Here is a 22,616-nt window from a genome sequence, read left to right as displayed (position 1 = left end):
TAGATTGTTAAGAAAATTTAATGCTGCACAGTGGAATTACAGAGATTTTCTGAATTATTACACTGCGATTCACAAACAGGCATCGAGTCCTAAAGCAGCAAATATTGTTTAGAGCTATTAAGGGCACAATTGTATCTTATTCTGGTCGCCTCACATAAGGGAAGAAGAGTTTATTTAGTTTATCATTGTCACGTGTAGCGAGGTACAGTGAAAAGCTTTTGTTGCGTGCTAACCAGTCAGCGGAAAGACAATACATGATTGCAATCGAGCCATCCACAGTGTACAGATACATGATAAAGGAAATAACGTGAAAAATGATTAATGCAAGATAAAGCCAGTAAAGTCAGATCAAAAATAGTCCGGAAGTTTCCAATGAGGTAAACAGTCGTTCAGGACTGCTCTCTAGTTGTTGGTAGGTTCAGATGCCTGATAACAGCTGGGAAGAAACTTTCCCTGAATCTGGAGGTGTGCATTTTCACACTCCAGAGAAGGTCTCCTGGAGTAGACAGGGCAGATTTAATAGAAGAGGAATTGAGATTTTTTTAAATTACAAATACTGCAAATCTGAAATAAACAGAAAATGTTGGGTATGTTAGGCAGCACTTGTGAAGAGAAAAAACAGATGAAGAACCATCGACTTGAACTGTTAGTGTAGGAAGGAACTGCAGATGCTCTTTTAAAACGAAAATAGCCAAAAAGCTGGAGTAACCCAGCGGGTCGGACAGCACCTCTGGAGAAAAGGAATAGGTGATGTTTTGGATCTCAAGAAGGGTCTCAACCCGAAACGTCACTGTCTTTTTCTCCAGAGGTGCTGTTTGACCGGCTGAGTTACTCCGGCATTTTGAGTCTATCTTCGACCTGAACTGTTAGTTCCCTTTTTACTATAATGGTCCCAGAGGTGAGGTATTCCAGCTGCAAGATTAAGATTGAAGCTGAGTCTGCTCTCCCTCGAGCAAAGACTGTGATGTGTAGCTGTTCTCATCCGCAGATGTTTCGAGAGTCAGGGAGCACAGATGTAAGCATTTGGGCAGAAGCTGCACGAGGGAGACGGGGGAATTTCTTTTAACTGAAGGAATAGTTATGTTCTGAAATTCACCATCGAAAGGAAATTGGATGGAACTTGAAAGAAAGCAAGTTGTTGGCGAAATTGTTTGAGAATGGGATGAACAGAATTGCTCCACTAGAAGACTTGAGGGGCCAAATAACCACGACACGCACAGTCGCAACTCTGTCTTTCTATGGGGATACAAGGAACAGCAGATGCTGGAATCCTGAGCAAAACACAAAGTGCTGGAGGAACTCAGCGAGTCAGGCAGCACCTATGGATGGAATTGCTAGGTGATGTCTTGGGTCAAGACCCTTCTATCATCCTCATCTTGAATTTCAAAAGTACTGCATTGGCTGTAATGTAGTTTTGGAGCAACTTGAGGTTTGAAAGGAGCTCTGGAGTTGTGGATCTTTTCCATATCAAGGTTGGTGGGCAAAGGGGATGGATGGATCTCCAGGGATGGGGAAAATGTGATGGAGAAAATATGATGGAGTTTTGTTCTTAGTGACTTACTTGATCCGGGAATTGGAATCAGCAGGGGCGGGTGAGACACTAGTTTATAGAGATTAAAATGGTGGGTAACATTTACTGTAATAAGACTTCTCCAAATATCTTTATAGTGTTCAATTGATGCTTTGCAACTGAGGTGCCCGCAACTCACACATCTATTTTTATTTGTTCAGAAATACACCGAGGAAAGGTATCCACCGGCTGTATCACTTTGGTGATGATACTGGTTGGGCTGCCTCTCTGGTGGAAGACGACAGAGACCTACCGTGCTTCGCTGCCTTACAGCCAGATCAGCGAGCTGGACTTTCTCATGGTAAGGCCTCATTCCGTTGCTATTGTCATGGACTTGTGCATCTGTCTGGATGTGCCGCTTTGCGGCAGCGTTGTGGTTAATGACAAGTGCCTCATCTGTAGAATGACCCCATAGGCTGTGCACCACAGGTATCGCCAATGTAGGTGAATCCAAGTCGGCCAGCCAGACTTAACATACTGGTGCCTGGGTTAGGAATTGAAAGGTGCTGGAGAGAGTTTGAACAGGAGTGGTGCATGCCACTGGAGCAGCTAGAATATAACAACCGAATCATTTTGAACCAATTGCACCTGCTCCTGCTGTTACATGCAGTCTCTGAGAGGAGTCTGATTTGATAGTTTAGATTGTGCTGTAAATTAAGTGACTTCTTTGATCTCTGAAATCTGTGATCAACTCAGTAGAGGGTCAGTGGCTTGAATGGTCCATGTAACATGTGTGTATTCTGCTTTCCTTGGATCTTTACAGTAATCGGGCATCAGGAGCTGTTTAAACCTGTAAAAGAACAGTAGATTGTGCTATAGAGAGAGAATGAAGATTGGTGAGAGGAAATATGAATGTTGATAGCAGCAAGGTTGGGACAAGGACCTTTCTCTATGACTTTGTTCTTCTGTGTCTAGTTCTGTGAAGGGGTTACTTTCATTTCCTTCTCCCTGCTTTTATATCCTGATCTTGGCTCTCGCTGTGTATGTTAATGTAAGCTCTATCCAAGTTTGCATTCCCCTTTAGGTGCCTACCCCATTTGGGCTGAAAAAATCCCACGGTCAAGGGTGTAAAGAGAATGGAGCAGGGAGCTAAACATGTAGCCTTGAGATGCACCTGCGTTGATCATCTATGCTAGTTCTTGCCAGTGTAGAGGAGGCTACATCAGGGGCGGTGAATTCAGTAGATTGGGGTGTCACCTGAGTTGGAGTATTACAGTTATATGGAGGAACTAGATAGACTGGGGTTATTTTATTTGGAGCAGAGGAGGATGAAGGGGTTAGATAGGGTTGATAATAAGAATCTTTTTCACATGGTAGGGGTGTCTTGGACAAGGGGCATGGGTTTAAGGTGAGAGGGAGCAGATTTATAAGGATCGGAGGGGAATTTGTAACACAGAGCTGAAGTTGGTGGAGGCAAAGACTCTCAGAACATTCAAGCAACCTTTAGTCATGTACTTGGATCCTTGTGGCACAGAAAGCCACAAACTAATGTAGGTCAATGGAGTTAGTTTAGGAAGGTACAATTGGTGGCATAGAGTCTATATCTGCTGTACGATTGTATAACTGTGTTTTGATTTTTCTCCTGTAGCTCGACATAAGTGTGCCGGTGGAGGTGGTCTTTGCGAGAGGCACACTGACACAAGAGCAACAGAAGAAGCTGCTGCCACAAACACAGTTCAGCCAGAGGCAGAATCAGCTGGATGGTGAGTGCCTCGTCAGGTCGAGTCGAGTCCGTTGTCACGTGCACAAGTGTGGTCAGATACAGGTACAGTGAAGATAGGCACAAAATGCTGCAGTAACGCAGCGGGCCAGGCAGCATCTCTGGAGAAAATGAATAGGTGACTGAGAGCTCTCAGTCTGAAGAAGGGTCTCGACCCCAAAATGTCACCTATTCCTTTTCTTCAGAGATGCTGCCTGACCCCCAGAGTTACTCCAGTGTTTTGTGTCTATCTTTGGTGTAAACCAGCATCTGTTTGTTTCTTTCTGCAGATACAATGATGCTTACAGCAAAATCACAGGCACATAGCCTCAGACAGGACACAAAATCTATATACTAAAACTCTCGTTTGTTATCTTGTTTGTGACTGAATGTCAGCCAAAACGGTACACAATAGCGTGACAATTTTAGGCCCACCTTACTCACCATTGTCACTTTAGTGATATTGCAAGTAGCTTTATTGAAATCGGTGTTATATTTTTAAAGTTATTCACATTTTTAAGTTTAAAAGGAGGGGAGGTGGAGGGGAGGAGGGAGGGAAGGAGGGAGGGAGAGGGAAGGGGGAAGAAGGGAGATAAGGGAGAGGGGAGGGGTTGAGGAGACAGGGGATGGGGGGAGGACAGGGTGGTGCACCAATGCAGGAGCGGTTTGGGCCCAACGGGTCCACTTGGTCGAGTATGAATTATAATTGGCGTCAATAACATATAAATTCCACAAGAGTGAAAAGAAAAAGACTGTAAAAAAAAAAAGAAACTAAGTCCATAGTAGTGCATGAGATGGTCCGTAGAGTTCTATTGCTGAGAGGGTTAGGGTCGTGCAGGTCGGTTCAAGAACCTGATAGTTGTAGGAACGCAGTGAGTCAGGAAGCATGCGATAGATACTGGATAGACTCGGCTTGTACTCGCTGGAATTTAGAAGATTGAGGGGGGATCTTATAGAAACTTACAAAATTCTTAAGGGGTTGGACAGGCTAGATGCAGGAAGATTGTTCCCGATGTTGGGGAAGTCCAGAACAAGGGGTCACAGTTTAATGATAAGGGGGAAGTCTTTTAGGACCGAGATGAGAAAGTTTTTTTTCACACAGAGAGTGGTGAGTCTGTGGAATTCTCTGCCACAGAAGGTAGTTGAGGCCAGTTCATTGGCTATATTTAAGAGGGAGTTAGATGTGGCCCTTGTGGCTAAAGGGATCAGGGGGTATGGAGAGAAGGCAGGTACGGGATACTGAGATGAATGATCACCATCTGATCCTTGCACTAATTCGTTATGTTCCATTTAATCCTTGTTCTGTCTTACCTTGCAGATAAAACAGGGTTCAAGTATAGGTACGAGAAGACATACAGAGCTGTAACTGGGTTAGAGCAAGATGCCATAATGAGCAAAAATGTGGAAGGTACGGGTTCTTTGCCTTAAATCTATTTTCCTTCTCTGACTGATGTTATAAACCTTAAATAGAAAGAAACATAGAAAGGTAAGAGCAGAAGTAGGTCATTCAGCCTTTGAATCTGCTCAGCGATTCAGTACAAGTGTGGCTGCTCCTTAATTGAAGTGCCATATTCCCTTGCTCTCCTGAATCAATCATTCAGATTATACCTTGTTTTTGGTTTCTGTTTTTCATATAAAAATGTATCCATGTCGAGCTGTCTCTGTCTCTGAACTGCAGATGCTGGTACAAATCGATTTATTCACAAAATGCTGGAGTAACTCAGCAGGTCAGGCAGCATCTCGGGAGAGAAGGAATGGTACTCATTCCTTCTCTCCCGAGATGCTGTCTGACCTGCTGAGTTACTCCAGCATTTTGTGAATAAATCAATCTGTCGTGTATGTGCCTATTCGTTTAACTTGCCCAAGTGGCCCTGATGCCTCCGTTCATCATCTGCACAATCCCACCCAGTGTCATCAGCAAACAGAAGTAATACGTGAAACCATAAGATGTAACGGCAAGAATAGGCCATTCAGCCCTTTCAAGCCTCCTTTGCTGTTCTCCTTCACAGTGTTTTCCTGCCATTTCCACACATTCCTAGATTCCCTTAATGTCCTGAAGCCCAGTGATGTGACCTCAGTTTTGCTGTATCCTAGCTGATTGTCCCCTCTTGTATTTTCAGAGGCAGTAGTCACTTTGTCCCAGGTTTACGATAGTCCGGCCGGGTCAGTGGTGATATACGTGGTGCCTGCTGATTCCCAGCTTCTGCCGGACGAGGCCACGGTTTACATCGGCAAGCACCGGGCCAGCTTCCTGCGCTCTCCGGTGACCGCGTCACACAGTGTGGAGGACGTACTTCAGGACATCGACGACCGCGCGGAGGATATCCTGCAGACCATGTCCTTCACCGACGACATGGTGGTTGCGGCCTTGTCCAGCCGCGTCCCCTCAGGGAGTTTCGGCACCGACAGCTTCACGACCAGTATGACAGCGTTCAAATCCAGCCTCGGTGAGAACAGTGTGCTGTTTTCTGCCAATTGCTCCTCCCCACCTGCACTGAGGGGGTGTATAGTTACAGCTGCAAGCCATGCTCCAGTGCTTTGTCCAAGGATTGACACGCAGTAGAGGCACAATTTTAACCTAACTCATAACCATGGGATCACGCTGCACCATGTTCATCACCACTGAAGCCTAAAGTTAAATAGGTTGTTAAATCGAGCTGGTGTCGTTAGGTTAGGCTGCAACACCAATTAAACTGGGGAGCATCATTGCTGAGTTTGATCCTCTCGGCTAACACTTCAAAGCAACTTCACTGAGACATCTTGTTGTGGTTGCACAAACCATTGGCCATACTGCACTTGGATCATTGTGCAAAGCTCTGGTAACCACATGGAAGGAAGGTTGTAGTACATGAGAGAGGGTGCAGAAGAGATTCTCCAGGATGTGGCCTAGAATGGAGATCTGTAGGTGTAAAGAGAGATTGGGTAGGCTAGCTTTATTCTCACTGGAACACAGGAGGCCAAGGGGTCACGTAAAGACGTTCATAAAATTATGAAGGGCATAGATAGGATTGAGTGTTATTTCTCAGGCTAGGGGAGTCCAGAACTAGAGGGCACAGGTTACGGTGAATGGGAGAAATTTAAAGGGGATCTGAGGGATAGTTTTCACACAGAGTGTGGTGAATAATTGGAGCGGACAGGAGACTCCCTCAAAGGAAGTGGTGGAGGCAATACAATTACAGTGTTTAAAAGGCATCTGGACAAGTAGTTAGATGGGAAATGCCAAGAGGAATAAGGTCCTATTCTGGACAAATGGAATGAGCATTGATAAGCATGAGAGTCAGCGTGGACAAGCTGGGCTGAAGGGCCTGTTTATATACTGTATAATTCTATGTTTCAAAGTAACTGGAAAGTGGTTAGATGCATGGTTACGCCCTGGTGTAAGAAACCAAGTATACTTGTAGCTTCAAGCCCATCTCCCTCCACTGCACTCTGTTCCAATATCACATAAAGAACATCTCAAGCGGGGAGGAATCAGATGCTGTGCAAGACCAGGAGGGATCGGGCTGCTATCCTTGGGCTCACTTTGTTGTAGGAATGTGATACATTCTATCTGTTAGGTATTTAGAGTGTGCTGTGCTGCCCATAGTATATTAAACATGTTTTTTAACTTGTATATGAATTACATTAATAATTACTATTTAAACTTTAACCATGGTCAGGTGCAGCAAGTGCCTTGACGGTCATTGGTTTGTCTGTATATGTATTTATTGGAGATCGCTTGAATTTCTGGGGTTTTTTTTCTAACCTTTTTCAGGCTATGAAATCACCTTCAGTCTGTTGAATCCTGATCCCAAGTCTCACGATGTTTGCTGGGATATCAAGCGAGCTGTGAATAATTACGTGCAGCCCTTCCTGGACAAGCTGTCCTTTGTTGCCAACTTTTCTGTGGACTCTCAGGTAGGACTGAGTTGGCGGCATCTCCTGTAACCCTGCAGCAGGCAGAGTGGGGTTGGGCGCGTGTAGCACTGCAGTGGTGCCTGTCAGGAGTGGCGGGAGAAGAGGGAACTACTGCAAATCAACAAGACAGATAACTTTTGATTGATATAATCATCCTCGCTCAGCCTCATATTGTCGCAAAGCACTTCGCAATTGATGAAGTACATGACTGAAGAGCAGGCACAGTTGTAATGGAGGGAATTTGACAACCGGCCATCATCCTTAAACAACAGTCAAATTAATAATCAGATCACTTCTTTTAGAAGAAGGGTCTTGACCCGAAACGTCAATCTGAAGAAGGGTCTCGATCCAAAAAGTCACCCATTCTCTCCAGAGAGGCTGAGTTACTCCAGCTTTTTGTGTCTATCTTCGCTTCTTTTACAGCTGTTTGTTGAGGATACATAATGGCAAGGACTTCCCTGGTCTTTGCTGCATGGCAGCGTTTGTGCCCACCTGGGATGACAAGCAGGAGCCTGGTTGATGTCACACACCTGGCCGTGGAATAGATCCATAGCCCTGCCTGCTAACTGTTCATTATTTGTTCAGTGCTGCCCCTCTGCTGTGCTGGTCTTTCCCCCACGCTCATCAGTGCCCAACATCCAGAGCTGAACTGCTCCCCCTCGCCGGCAGTGCTACTTTCTAACTTTGAGGCACTCTCTCAGTGCAGCCCTTTCCGTCAGTGCTACCCTCTGACGTAGAGGTACTCAGTGTTGCCCCTCTCCTTCAATGCTATCCTCTAACTGTGAGGCGCTCCCTCCGTGTTGGCCCCTTGAGTGCCACCTCTCCCATGCTAAGTCAGTCCCTCAGTGCCGCCCTCCTCCGTCAGTGCTATCCTCTATCGCTGAGGCTCTCCCTCAGTGCTGCCCCCCCTCCGTCAGTACTACCCGTCCCAAGCTGAGGTGCTCCCTCAATTTTGCTCCCCTTTTACAGTGCTTCCCTCTAAAGCTGAGGCACTTCCTCAATGCTGTTCTCCCTGTCAGTGCTGCCCTCTGGCACTACTTCTGTCAGTGCCACCCCTCCAATGCTGAAGTGCCGCCTGAGTGCTGCCCCTCTGGTGTTGCCCTCTTTCAGTGTTGGTTCACGGATGGTGCTGGCTCTCCTTCAGTGCCATCCCTCACCTGGCTCTCCCTCAGCACAGCACTGGCGGAGTTGGGCTGGGCCACATGGCTGAGTTCCTGCAGCTTCTGCCTTACCTCCCTGATATTCAGCGGGTCAGGGACAGATGATGCACCTCCACATGCATCTGCCTCTGCTGCAAGGCACAGCACACTTAACGATAGGTAAAATAATGCAGTGAAGTTTCTTGATGCAAGTAACACTTTTATATCCACTGGGGCTACATAAGCAGTACAGATGATGATTATATCATGTAATAAGATCTTGTAATTCAGCACAATATTAGGCTGCCATGTGGAAAGGTGCTCCCTCATGTAAAAGTTTACTCTCCTTCAGTATAACTGAAAGCACAATATCTGGGCCTTAGGATTCGGTAGGATTTGGGGAAATAAGATGGGTTTTTAAAGATAATCTCACACTTCCATGGTCTTCAGTATGGTTACAAGATTTTGAGTTTTGTGTGCACTAAGGTATCCTGACTCTTTGTGACCCTTGCCCTGCCTTTGCAGATACTGTACTATGCAGTTCTCGGAGTGACACCGCGCTTCGACAAGTCCTCGTCCAGCTTCTCATTGACTGAGGAGAGCTTACCCCATGTGATCAATCCAGTTGAAGCCAAGCTCGGTAAGAATGTCAGCCTGCTCGCTCAATAAACTTAATGGACACAAACGTTTCAGTCTTCGCAGGCTGATCGGAGTGGGCTACTGCGAGGAAGCTGGAAGTGGATTCGGCACTAGCTTCAGATTAAATAGGTGCGTGAAGAGGAGAAGTTGCCAGGCTCTGGGGAAACAACAATCGAATCAGACTGATATAGTTTGTCAAAGAGCCGGTAACGTGAATGACCTGTATAGTGAGAGCTTCAGATCCTTGTGTTATCAGTGTTTAATATTTATTTAATAATATCTGTTATTTTTTATTCCAGTTTTCCAGCATTTGACTGTTTTCCTTTTTTCTCCAGTATTGTCTGAAGTTGTTTTAACCACGATTGCAGCATGAATGAGATTAGTTTGGTCTGTATAAGGTTTCATTCATTGTCGATCTCCGAAGGCTTAAATAACGCCAGTTCCCATTGTGAATCCCTCCCTGAATCGCCGTTCTCCACACCCATCTCCCTAGTGAGCACAGAAGTATTTAGGAAAATGCTGGGAAAGTTCGGCAGGTCAGGCGGTGTTTGTGGGAAGAGAACCAGAGGCAACCTGGTAAACCTGTTCTTACACATGGCTGATGTCTGTGGTGAAATAAATTCTCTCAGTTCTCGCTGTTGGCACATGAACGCATTGACTGTAGTTGGAAAAGAAAGAGTTGAGTGTGTGATGGTAATTTTTGAATGCTCAATCTGCACTGTGAAATATTGTTAAAGTAATCTGATTAATGTAATCCTCACAGAGGGATTTTGGGGTCCAAGTCCACAGCTCCCTGAAAGTGGCAACACAAGTAGATGGAATGGTAAAGAAAGCGTATGGTCCGCTTGGCTTCATGGGTCAGGGCATTGAGCAATAAGAGTCAAGAAGTCACGTTGCACCTTTATTGGATGTTAGTTAAGCCACATTTGGAGTACTGGGTGCAGTTTTGCTAGTCCCATTGCAGGAAGGATGTGGAGGTTTTGGAGATTGTGCAGAAGAGCTTTACCAGAATGTTGCCTGGATTAGACGGTATTAACTATAAGGAGAGGACGGACAAACTTTGATTATATTTCCTGGAGAATTGGAGGGAAGGGATGACCTGATAGAAGTATATAAAATTATGCGAGGCACAGATAGGGGAGACAGTCAGAATCTTTTTCCAAGGGTGCGAATGTAAAAGACTAGAGGGCATTGCTTTAAGGTGAGAGAGGGACAAAGTTTAAAGGAGAAGCACAGGGCAAGGCTTTTACACAGAGGGTGATGGGTGCCTGGAACAAGCTGCCAGGTGTGGTAATGGAGGCAGATACGATAGTGATGTTTAAGAGGCTTTTGGATAGACACGTGGATATGCAGGGAATGGAGGGATATGGATCATGTGCCGGTCGAGGGGATTAGTTTAACTTGGCTTCATGTTCAGCACGGCTATCGTGAATCAAAGGGCCTGTCCTTGCATTGTACTGTGATATGTTCTATGAGTGCTGGAACAACCAGCAACAGGGGTGGCACAGTGGGGCTGCAAAGTGGTGCAGCAGTTGAGCTGCTGCCTTACAGCATCAGAGACCTGAGTTTGATCCTGACTACACGTGCTGTCTGCACAGAGTTTGCATGTTCCACTTGTAACCACGTGGGTTTTCTCCTGGTGCTCTGGTTTCCTCCCACACTGCAAAGTAGTACAGGTTTGTAGGTTAATTGGCTTTGGTAAAATTGTAAACTGTCCCTCGTGTGTAGGATAGTGTTGGTGATCGATGGTCGGCGTGGACTCGATGGGTCGAAGAGCCTGTTTTCACGCTGTATCTAAAGTCTAAAGGTGTCCTGTGACTGCGAAATGAGGAAATGTCACAATATGCAGTGGATCACTCTTTGAGAACGATCAGCTTGGAAGCAAATCTCATAAGTCTGTCACCCTACGCTGAGTGATAAGGTTCTGGAAGCCATCACGGGGAGCAACCCGTAATAAACACTCGAAACGAAACGAACAATCATCAGAAGGCAGATTATTATCTGAATGGTGTCAGATTAGGAAAAAGGGAGGTGCAACGAGACCTGATGTCCTTGTACATCAGTCACTGAAAGTAAGCATGCAGGTACAGCAGGCAGTGAAGAAAGCTAATGGCATATTGGCCTTCATTGAGAGAGGATTTGAGTTTAGGAGCAAGGAGGTCCCCCAGCAGTTGTACAGGGCCCTGGTGAGACCGCACCTGGAGTATTGCGTGCAGTTTTGGTATTGTAATTTGAGGAAGGACGTTAATGCTATTGAGGGAGTGCAGTGTACGTTCACCAGGTTAATTCCCAGGATGATGGGACTGACATATGATGAAAGAATGGGTCGACTGGGCTTGTATTCAGAAGGAATTTAGGATGATGAGAGGGGATCTTTTTGAAACATATAGAATTCTTAAAGGATTGGACAGGCTAGATGCAGGAACAATGTTCCTGATGTTGGGGGAGTCCAGAACCAGGAGTCACAGTTTAAGAATAAGGGGTAGGCCATTTAGGACTGAGATGAGGAAAAACCTTTGCACCCAGAGAGTTGTGAATCTGCGGAATTCTCTGCCACAGAAGGCAGTGAAGGCCAATTCACTGGATGTTTTCAAGAGAGAGTTAGATTTAGCTCTTAGGGCTAACGGAATCAAGAGATATGGGGAAAAAGCAGGAACGGGGTACTGATTTTAGATATCAGCCATGATCACATTGAATGGCGGTGCTGGCTCGAAGGGCCGAATGGCCTACTGCTGCACCTATTTTCTATGTTTCTCTCTGGGATTTATACTGTGGGTCAAGAGAATTGCAGGGGAGGCAGGGAGAAGCTGCCAGTGGACATGAAGCCTGAATTACCCTTCGTTCTGTTTGTTCCCAGGGTCCAATGTTGCTTCATCCTATCCGGTTTTAAATTTTCTTCTGTACGTACCTGAATACTCTCACTCTCCTCTGTACATCCGTGACAGCAGTGGATCTTCCCTTGAATCCAACGCCTTCCACAGCCCCCGGTGGGGAGGAATCATGGTAAGTAGGAGAAATGCTCGTGGTTCTAGAACTACAAGCAAGTTGGGGTTTTATCTGGAAGGATTTGTTGATCTAATACAGAGGGAGGGCGTCTGGCTCATTAAACCCATGCCGGCTCCCAAGCAGGCTCGCCTGGCCTGGATCTGCGCCCTTAGATGCAGCTTCAGTGTAGGCTCGCATTCTGGGTCACGAGGAGAGGTTTGTCCTGTGTTGACCACACACCACGTCTCCTTAACCTTGTTTGAGCCCCTCGTGTCCCTGCTTATGCTGGGTTTGGGGAATTATGGAACCCACCAAAAAGGTAGGAGGAGGCTGCTCCACAAACCCTCAGCCACACACCCAGCTTCCCGGGTTCTCTCTCTGACGGGTGGTCATTCAGGTTTGTTGCCATTGTCCATGAATCAGGCGAGGTGCAGGTGCAATGAAAGTCTTACTTGCATCCACATCAAAGGCACATGGACGCAGAGACGCGTACAAAAACAAATTAGACATCAATTGCACATAATATTCGAAAAGGAAGAATACTTGTGCAAAAAAAAAAAAGGGATTAATGCAAAAACACAATTAGAAATCAGACAGGTCCATGCTATTTCAAGAGGAGAGTCGCCGTAGGATTAGACCATCTTCACCAGAGATTAACAACTACTCGGGAAAAATAATTTCTTTCCCACCACGGTGATCAAAACCAGCCTCTCAGTAACAAGACCATGTCCCACCTCTTTTCTCTACAAAGTTATAGAACACAGCCAACAGGAGCAGGAGTCGGCAGTAGGGTCCCTTGTGGCCTGACCCCACATTTGCACGGTCGCCTCTGATCTGCGTTTGGATCCATTTTCCTGCAGAACTAGTGGCTCCCCTGTAAACCCCAAAACCCTGTCAATTTCCATGTCACAAAGTTCCTTACATCCTCAAACAACTCAAATGAATGCGCCCCTTTGGTGAAGCAAGAGTGACTGTGTTTATAATGACATTGTAAATGTTACTCTGGCAGCATTTTCCCAATGACAGATGGCAAGCTCATTTTTCTACAACTTCCAACTTTTGTGTTTCCCTCATTTCTTCAATGGGGGATGTTGCATGTGCAGCCACAGCACGGCACTTATCCGGTCCCCTCTTGCTACTGTCAGAGTCGATCAGCTCTCACCATGGAAAGCCACCTGACACCTAACCTAGTTTTGCACTTGTGTGCTCATTATCCCTAACCGAAGACAGCCTCCGCTGCAGATGGTCTGGCTGCTTAGTCCATTCATACGTGCTTCAGTTCAATCTCCCCAATTTTTGTTTTCAGAATAAAAAGCAATGGCTTCCTAAATCTACGCCGATCATTAACAGTCTTTAAACTACTGGCCGTTTCCCTTTTAATTATTTTTTAAGAGACACGGAATTATTTATCCCCTCCCACTCCTCTGTAAATTGCCCCTAGTATGTAGGGAGTGGATAGCATAGAGTTAGTGTGAATGGGTGATCGATGGTCGGAGTGGACTCGATGGGCTGAAGGGACTGTTTCCACGCTGCAAACTAAAACTTCATTGCAAGCGGCATCCATTTTGGGATGCAGCCGTCTCTGGCAACTGCTTTAATGTGGTTATGTACTCTTAATGGTGCAGTTGGTGAAGACATCACCCCACACCACAACAGCCCAGGGTAAAATGCCTCGAAGATGGTGGCTAGTATTCCTACTGACAGCACAGAGGCAAAGCTTTCGTGATCGGCCTCTCTGATCGTAACCTTGAAGCAGTAGCAGCAGCAGTCACAGCAGCACCTGTGGCTGGTTGTTCTAGCAACAGTGGCCATAGCAACAGCTCTCCCTCAGCCTCTCCCCTGCACCCGTCTGTGTGCATCACAGCTGAAAATAGCACACATTTTAATTTCCTGTTTTTCCAGAGACTCCACGTAGGCACAATCCATAAATCCAGGGTGATTGCTTCTTCCGACATTTAATCACTGAATTTGTAGCCGGCAGCATTGATAACAAGAGTGGATGTGTACATTTCCTGCCCCATTATTACAAGCTGCACTGAAATAAGTAACTCTAAAAATGTCCCCTTACATTTTGTTTTAAATGAATGGTGTCAGAAATAATTATTCTCACGGGCACTCTTGCTCCTCTGGCCTGCCCGTGTGTGTTTGTCTTCACACCCTCACTCTTCTGAAGGCTGTGGGCATCTTGTGCTGCCTCTGTAACCCTTTGTTGATCACCCTGTAATCTTTAATTCCTTGTCAAGAGTCTATTTTACTGCTGGCTTAATTCTTCTGCCACTGCCATTTGAGAAAGATATACCATCCTCTGAAAGGGGTTTAAAAAAAACTTTTTATGGCTTAGATTAATTGGATAGTCATTAATTCGATAAATAATAGTTATTCATTTGATAGATAATAGTTAAAACCCCATTTAATGGGTGGGATTAATTGGATAGTTCGGCCAAAGAGCTACATGACTATACTGGCCCACATCTGACCTTGGTCGGCATGGACAAGTTGGGCAGAAGGGCCTGTTTCCGTGCTGTACTACTCAATTATTCATATGTGTCAGAAACTGGAAGCCCTGAGTGTTAACACAAGCATTAACTTTGTGGCTCAGGTCTCCAATAAATGAGCTCCTATTCCTTACAAACCAGAGTAAATCCTTACCTGTAGAAACGGGGAACTGAAGATACTGGTTTACCCCCAAAAAAACACAATGGTGCTGAAGAAACTCAGCATGTTAGGCAACATCTCTGGAGGACGTGGATGGGTGACGTTTCGGGTTGGGCCCCTCCTTTGTCCTTATCGGTCTGGTTGTGGCAGGATGTAACTAGTAGAGTGGATAAGGGAGAACCAGTCGATGTGTTATATCTGGACTTTCAGAAGGCCTTCGACAAGGTCCCACATAGGAGATTGGTGTACAAACTTAAAGCACACGGTATTGAGGGTTCAGTGTTGAGGTGGATAGAGAATTGGTTGGCGGACAGGAAGCAAAGAGTAAGAATAAACGGGTCCTTTTCAGAATGGCAGGCAGTGACTAGTGGGGTACCGCAAGGCTCAGTGCTGGGACCCCAGCTATTTACAATATATATTAATGATTTGGACGAGGGAATTGAATGCAACATCTCTAAGTTTGCGGATGACACGAAGCTGGGTGGCAGTGTTAGCTGCGAGGAGGATGCTAGGAGGCTGCAGAGTGGCTTGGATAGATTAGGCGAGTGGGCAAATGCATGGCAGATGCAATATAATGTGGATAAATGTGAGGTTATCCACTTTGGCGGCAAGAACAGGAAAGCAGAGTATTACCTGAATGGTGGCCAATTAGGAAAAGGGGAGATGCAACGTGACCTGGGTGTCATGGTGCACCAGTCATTGAAAGCAAGCATGCAGGTACAGCAGGCAGTGAAGAAAGCGAATGGTATGTTAGCATTCATAGCAAGAGGATTTGAGTATAGGAGCAGGGAGGTTCTGCTGCAGTTGTACAAGCCTTGGTGAGACCACACCTGGAGTATTGTGTACAGTTTTGGTCTCCTAATCTGAGGAAAGACATTCTAGCCTTAGAGGGAGTACAGAGAAGGTTCACCAGATTGATCCCTGGGATGGCAGGACTTTCATATGAAGAAAGACTGGATAGACTAGGCTTGTACTCGCTGGAATTTAGAAGACTGAGGGGGGATCTTATAGAAACATATAAAATTCTTAAGGGGTTGGAGAGGCTAGATGCGGGAAGATTGTTCCCGATGTTGGGGGAGTCCAGAACCAGGGGTCACAGCTTAAGGATAAGGGGGAAGTCTTTTAGGACCAAGATGAGAAAACATTTCTTCACACAGAGAGTGGTGAGTCTGGAATTCTCTGCCACTGAAGGTAGTTGAGGCCAGTTCATTGGCTATATTTAAGAGGGAGTTAGATGTGGCCCTTGTGGCTAAAGGGATCAGGGGGTATGGAGAGAAGGCAGGTACAGGTTACTGAGCTGGATGATCAGCCATGATCATATTGAATGGTGGTGTGGGCTCGAAGGGCCGAATGGCCTACTCCTGCACCTATTTTCTATGTTTCTATGTGTTTGGGAGAGAATGGAGGTCAGGCAGGAAGCCATTGTAGCTACGGTCAGCCCACTGAAAGCATCATGTGAAGGTAGACACAAAATGCTGGAGTAACTCAGCGGGTCAGGCAGTGGTTGCTTGAGTTTGGAGAGCGGTCGGAGAAATATTAACAGACTGAGTGAACAGAGCACTAATGCCACAAAGCATGGTTTTGCAGTAATTGTACATGGCTATTGAAAGTTACCTCTGCCTAGAATCAGGGTGCAACAAGGGCCCGGTTAATCTTGTGTGCCAGTGTTTGGAAGAGGGCGTGAAGGCCAGCAGAATGTTTGAACTGGTGAAAGGCCACCAGATTTCCATGGCCACTTTCAACACCGCGTGTTTGAGCCCAGCGCACTCTAGGCTCAGTGTAATACTTCCTTGAAGCCACGTCATCTTTGTACTGTAAGGGACAGTGCAGCCGCCGTGCCCAGATTCCAGCCTTGCATTGCTGCACAGTTGGAGGACAGTGCGGAAGGAGCACTGCACTGTTGGAGGGACAGTGCTGAGGGAGTGCAGCAGTGTAAAGGGAGTGCTGCACTGTTGCAGGGGCGGTGCTGAGGGAGAGGGATAGTGATGAGGGCAAGAGATGGTGCTGAAGGTTGTGCTGCACTGTTGGGGCAGTGCTGTGGGAGTGGGACAGTGGGAGGGGCAGTGAGGGAGTGCTGCGCTGTGGGAGGGGTGGTGAGGGAGTGCTGCGCTGTGGGAGGGGCAGTGAGGGAGTGCCGCACTGTGGGAGGGGCGGTGAGGGAGTGCCGCGCTGTGGGAGGGGCGGTGAGGGAGTGCTGCGCTGTGGGAGGGGCAGTGAGGGAGTGCTGCGCTGTGGGAGGGGCAGTGAGGGAGCGCTGTGCTGTGGGAGGGGCAGTGAGGGAGTGCCGCGCTGTGGGAGGGGGCGGTGAGAGTGCGCCGTGCTGTGCGAGGGGCGGGGAGGGAGCATGGCGCTGTGGGAGGGGCGGTGAGGGAGTGCCGTGCTGTGGGAGGGGCGGTGAGGGAGTGCCGTGCTGTGGGAGGGGCGGTGAGGGAGCGCCGTGCTGTGGGATGGGCGGGGCTGAGAGTGTCATTCTCTTGAATGTCCTCTATCCAACAAGACGTTAAACAATAGGTATAACTTCACTCTCCCCGCATCACTTAATAAATGTGTTAGTGCTATCTTGACAGTTTGTTTTACACAGACAGGTTGCCATGTTTCCTTTATGGGAGTGACTGCGCCTCAATAGCTCTTCATTGTTGCAGAGACTATAAAGGATGTTATAAATACATGTTCTATTCATTACCCAGAGTATTTAACCGTGTCAGCCATGTAACACAAATCTCTACGTGCTCGTGTTTCTCAATGCACGGTTTAGTGTTTGTTGAGATGTTCACTCTTATGTTGAACCTGTTTCCTGGTCAGATTTACAACGTGGACCATGAACAGACCAACGAGACGCTTCTTCCAGTTTCCATTCAGGTGGACATGGCACGTGTGATGGAGGTGTTCCTGCCTCAGCTGCGGTAAGGAAAAGTAGGAATGAACATAGAAACATAGAAAATAGGTGCAGGAGTAGGCCATTCGGCCTTTCGAGCCTGCACCGCCATTCAATATGATCATGGCTGATCATCCAGCTCAGTAACCTGTACCTGCATTCTCTCCATACCCCCTGATCCCTTTAGCAAAAAGGGCCAAATCTAACTCCCTCATAAATATAGCCAATGAACTGGCCTCAACTACCTTCTGTGGCAGAGAATTCCACAGACCACCACTCTGTGTGAAGAAATGTTTTCTCATCTCGGTCCTAAAAGACTTCCCCCTTATCCTTAAGCTGTGACCCCTGGTTCTGGACTCCCCCAACATCGGGAACAATCTTCCCGCATCTAGCCTCTCCAACCCCTTAAGAATTTTATATGTTTCTATAAGATCCCCCCTCAGTCTTCTAAATTCCAGCGAGTACAAGCCTAGTCTATCCAGTCTTTCTTCATATGAAAGTCCCGCCATCCCAGGGATCAATCTAGTGAACCTTCTCTGTACTCCCTCTAAGGCAAGAACGTCTTTCCTCAGATTAGGAGCCCAAAACTGCACACAATACTTCAGGTGCGGTCTCACCAAGGCCCTGTACAACTGCAGTAGAACCTCCCTGCTCCGAAACTCAAATCCTCTTGCTATGAATGCCAACATACCATTCACTTTCTTCACTGCCTGCTGCACCTGCACGCTTGCTTTCAATGACTGGTGCACCATGACACCCAGGTCACGTTGCATCTCCCCTTCTCCTAATCGTTCACCATTCAGGTAATACTCTGCTTTCCTGTTCTTGCCGCCAAAGTGGATAAACAGAACAGAAGCACAGATCACAAAAGAGGAGAGGTGACCCTGTTGAAATGCACAAAATCCATGCGGAGTCTGGGGGGGAAGAATCTCCCTGGCTGGGAAATGCCGACCCAGGGCTCAGCCTCCAAATGTGGGCTCATCTGTAAGGAGCTGTGAGGAGGAGACTTCCTCTCTCAGAGGGCGGTGAACCTTTGGAATTGTTTGCCATGGGGGCTGAGTCACAGCACATTTAGGACGTGGATAGATAGATTTATAAATATTAAGGGTTAGTACAATGAGAGTAAAATGGAGTAGAACATCAGCCGGGAATCGTTTTAAATAGCAGAGGAGATATGAGGGGTGCTTCTCTCTCTCTCTCTCTCTCTCCCTCCCTCCCTCCCTCCCTCCCTCCCTCCCTCCCTCCCTCCCTCCCTCCCTCCCTCCCTCCCTCCCTCCCTCCCTCCCTCCCTCCCTCCCTCCCTCCCTCCCTCCCTCCCTCCCTCCCTCCCTCCCTCCCTCCCTCCCTCCCTCCCTCCCTCCCTCCCTCCCTCCCTCCCTCCCTCCCTCCCTCCCTCCCTCCCTCCCTCCCTCCCTCCCTCCCTCCCTCCCTCCCTCCCTCCCTCCCTCCCTCCCTCCCTCCCTCCCTCCCTCCCTCCCTCCCTCCCTCCCTCCCTCCCTCCCTCCCTCCCTCCCTCCCTCCCTCCCTCCCTCCCTCCCTCCCTCCCTCCCTCCCTCCCTCCTTCTCTCCCCCCCCGCGTCCCCCTCACCCCCGCGTCCCCCTCACCCCCGCGTCCCCCTCCCCCGCGTCCCCCTCACCCCCGCGTCCCCCTCACCCCCGCGTCCCCCTCACCCCCGCGTCCCCCCTCCCCCAGCGTACCCCTCCCCCAGCGTACCCCCTCCCCCCCGCGTCCCCCCTCCCCGCCGCATCCCGCATCTCCCCTCCCCCCGCGTCCCCCCCTCTCCCTCGGCTCTTCCTCCCCCTCGGGACTTCCCTCTCTCCATCTCGCTCCTTCTCCGGTGCACACTCCCATTCTCCCTCTTGTCCGTCCCCACTGCTAGGTTGTTGATGGGCATACAGAAGGTGCAGCGCCTTCCTGAGACCGTCATCCAAACCCCGGGGAACATGGTGGTCACGGACTGGGAGATTGACCGGCTGTTGTGGGTGAGGACGGTGGAGAACATTGGCACGGCCACCAACACGCTCACATCCCTGGCACAGCTCATCGATAAAATTGGCAACATCGTGATCAACGACAACATTGCCTCTGAGGTGGGTTTAGCTGCTCTCTTTCTTCCTCGTGTATGTGGCTGTGTGTAGGGAGTGCGGTTGTACAGGTGCCTCACTGTCCTCTACTACTTTGCCTGTCTCTCCCACCCTCACAAAGTTCCTGCGATTGTCAGTGGGTGGAGACAGATCCCCTGGCAGAGCACTGGGCCTTGGGTGGCACGATGTCGCAGCGGTAGAGCTGCTGCCTCACAGCGCCAGAGACCTGGATTCCATCCTGACTATGGGCGCTGTCTGTGCGTAGTTTTCCTGTAACTGCGTGGGTTTTCTCCGGGTGCTCCGGTTTCCTCCCACACTCCAAAGATGTACAGCTTGGTATGTTAATTGGCTTTGGTAAAATTGTACATTGTCCCTAGTGTGTTGGATAGTACGGGGTGATTGCTGGTTGGTTCAGACTCGGTGGGCCAAAGGTCCTGTTTCCACGCTGTCTCTCGGAAGAATAAAGATGATCTCGTCAGGAATCCGGGCTACTCCCGAGAGAGCCAGGACGACCGAGTGTCTGCTCCTGCTTTAACCAGGGGTCAAAATCCCAGGTGTGGGGTGGGAATGTGGTTGGCTTGAGGGAGGGTGGGTGGACCAGGATGGTGTTGTGAATGGGAGAATGAGGGATTTGATCGACTAATGAAGGCAATGTTGTTGCTGAAGAGATGGCAATCTAAAATACTAGAGATAACAAGAAGGGAGAGCGTGTTCATTCCAGGGACCAGGAATACACTGAGAGCTGGAGGAACTCAGCGGGTCAGGCGGCGTCTGTGGAGGGAATGGACAGGCAACGCCCCGGGTCGGGACCCTTCTTCAGACTTTTGCTCAATATTCATGATCAGCAGTTCCTTGTGTCTCCATGTGGAATACACTGCAGGAAAGGCTGCTGCTGCAATCGGAATGAAGTACGATCACAGAGTCACTGTCACCCAGCAAGGAAACAGGTCCTTCGACCCAACTTGTCCATGTCTACCAAGATGTCCCATTTACACTAGTCCCCACTTGCCCGCCTGTGCCCATATCCCTCTTAACCCTTCCTATCCATGTACCTGTCCAAATGTTTTTTAAATGTTGTCATAGTACCTGCCACAACTACCTCCTCTGGCAGCTTGTTTCATGTACCCACACCCTCTGATTGATAAGTTGCCCCTCAGGTTCATATTTAATGTTTCACCTCTCACCTTAAATCTATGTCCTCTGGTTCTTGATTCCCCTACTCTGTGCTTCATCTTATCTATTCCCCTCATGATCGTATACACATCTATAAGATCATCCCTCATCCTCCTGCACTCCGAGGAATAAGGAATAATAACTTGCCCAATCTCCTCTTGTAACTCAGGCCCTCAAGTCCTGGCAACCACCTTTGTAAGTCTTCTCTGCACTCTTTCCAGCTTAACAAAATCCTTCCTAAACCAGGGTGGCCACAACTGAACCCAATACTCCATATGCGGTCTCACCAATGCCTTGTGCAACTGTAATAACATCCAACTTCTATGTTCAGTACTCCAACTGATGAAAGCCAAAGTACCAAAAGCCCTCTTGACCAGCCCATCTACCTGTGGCGCCACTTTCAAGGAATTATGTACCGGCACTCCTAGATCCTCTGCTCTACAACATTCCCCAGGGCCCTGTCATTCACTGTGAAGGTCCTACACTACTTGTTTGACATCCCAAAATGCAACACCTCGCAGTTATCTGCATTAAACTCCTTTAATCCTTCCTCAGCCCACTTGCCCAATTGATCAAGATCCGACTGTCATTTTTTACAACCATCTTTGCTATCTCCGATAACACGCACTTTTGTGTCATCTGCAAACTTACGCATCATGCCTTGTACGTTATCCTCCAAATAGTTGATATAAACTACAAACAACGATGGGCCCAGCACCGATCCCTGAGGCACGCCACTCATCACAGGCCTCCAGTTCGAAGAACAACCTTCCCTCTGTTATTTTCAAAGAAGCCAATTCTCCATCCAGTCGCTAGGTCTCCCTAGATCTCAGGCGGCCTCAAGATCCCTTTTGGTCCAAAAATCTGAATCCCTGCTCCCTGCACCAACTCCTCAGCCACGCATTCATCTGTCTATCTTTCTGTTCCTACCCTCACTATCACGTGCCACTAGGAGTAATCCAGAGATGTCTAGCTTGGAGGTCCTACTGTTGCCCAACCCCCCTATATTCTTTTTGTAGGTCTCGTCCCTTTCCCCATCTATGTCATCTGTGCCAATATCCTGGACTCTCTATTGCTGCCACACAATCTCCCGTCTGCTCCGTAACGATTGAGTACCACCATGGCTCTGCCTGACATTACCCTTCCCCCGCTGTCCCTCAGAGCCAGGCTCAGTGCCGAAGACCTGACTGCTACAGTTGCTTATCCCTGATGGGTCATCCCCCCCCCCCCCTCCCCCTAATAGTATCTAAAACAGTATACCTGCTTTGAAGAGAAATAGCCACCTGGTCTCTGGCCCCATAGCAGAAGCATTCACGTCACTGAGCCTGAAACTGGAAGTGTCCTGAGCTAATTCTGCAACCACCATCATCTATTGTACAAGTGATGGCTCCCACTGATTGTCGCCGGAAGCTTGCGTCCTTTTCAGGACGGACGATGACGGTGATGTGACATTTGAATGATGAACAGGAAAGAAGAATCTGGTCCCTCTGCCTACTCCCCTTCGTCACGGTCACCCTCCTATTCTCTACCTGTACCTTAGGTGTGACTCCTTTCCATGAAGCTCGCATTCTCCCAGATGACCCAGAGGTCGTCCAGCCACAGCTCCAGTTCCAGAGCGTGGTCTTTAAGGAGCTGCACCTGGACACACCTCCCACAGGTGTAGACTTCAGGGAGACCAGCAGTTTCCCTGACTGCCCACATCCTGCAGGAGGAACATTGCACCACCCTACCTGCCATCACTACTGCACTAACACCAATGGTGCCGCCTTACCGCACCAGACCCGGGTTCAATCCCGATTGCGCGTGCTGTCTGTACGGGGTTTGTACGTTCTCCCTGTGACTGCGTGGGTTTTCTCTGGGAGCTCCAGTTTCCTCCCACACTCCAAAGGCGTACAGGTT

At 48.2% G+C, this 22,616-nt stretch overlaps 1 protein-coding gene across 2 annotated transcripts in view; it reads left to right on the top strand.

Moving 5' to 3' along the window:
* pigs (phosphatidylinositol glycan anchor biosynthesis, class S) overlaps positions 1 to 22,616 on the top strand; it is a 28,156-nt gene that overhangs the window by 2,541 nt on the left and 2,999 nt on the right. For both annotated transcript variants that reach the window (XM_078422336.1, XM_078422335.1), the window contains exons 2-10: positions 1,732 to 1,871; positions 3,159 to 3,273; positions 4,588 to 4,677; positions 5,390 to 5,716; positions 7,024 to 7,166; positions 8,831 to 8,945; positions 11,802 to 11,947; positions 17,387 to 17,487; positions 19,340 to 19,550. In XM_078422336.1, the coding sequence (XP_078278462.1) occupies positions 1,776 to 1,871; positions 3,159 to 3,273; positions 4,588 to 4,677; positions 5,390 to 5,716; positions 7,024 to 7,166; positions 8,831 to 8,945; positions 11,802 to 11,947; positions 17,387 to 17,487; positions 19,340 to 19,550 (1,344 nt within the window). In that variant the 5' untranslated portion in view covers positions 1,732 to 1,775. The remainder of the gene's footprint in view (positions 1 to 1,731; positions 1,872 to 3,158; positions 3,274 to 4,587; positions 4,678 to 5,389; positions 5,717 to 7,023; positions 7,167 to 8,830; positions 8,946 to 11,801; positions 11,948 to 17,386; positions 17,488 to 19,339; positions 19,551 to 22,616) is intronic.

The sequence above is a fragment of the Rhinoraja longicauda genome, chromosome 26 (genome assembly GCF_053455715.1).
Source record: "Rhinoraja longicauda isolate Sanriku21f chromosome 26, sRhiLon1.1, whole genome shotgun sequence".
NCBI classification, from domain to species: Eukaryota; Metazoa; Chordata; class Chondrichthyes; order Rajiformes; family Arhynchobatidae; genus Rhinoraja; species Rhinoraja longicauda.
The sequence above is the reverse complement of the archived record's forward strand: the minus strand, read 5'-3'. Positions and strand labels throughout refer to the sequence as shown.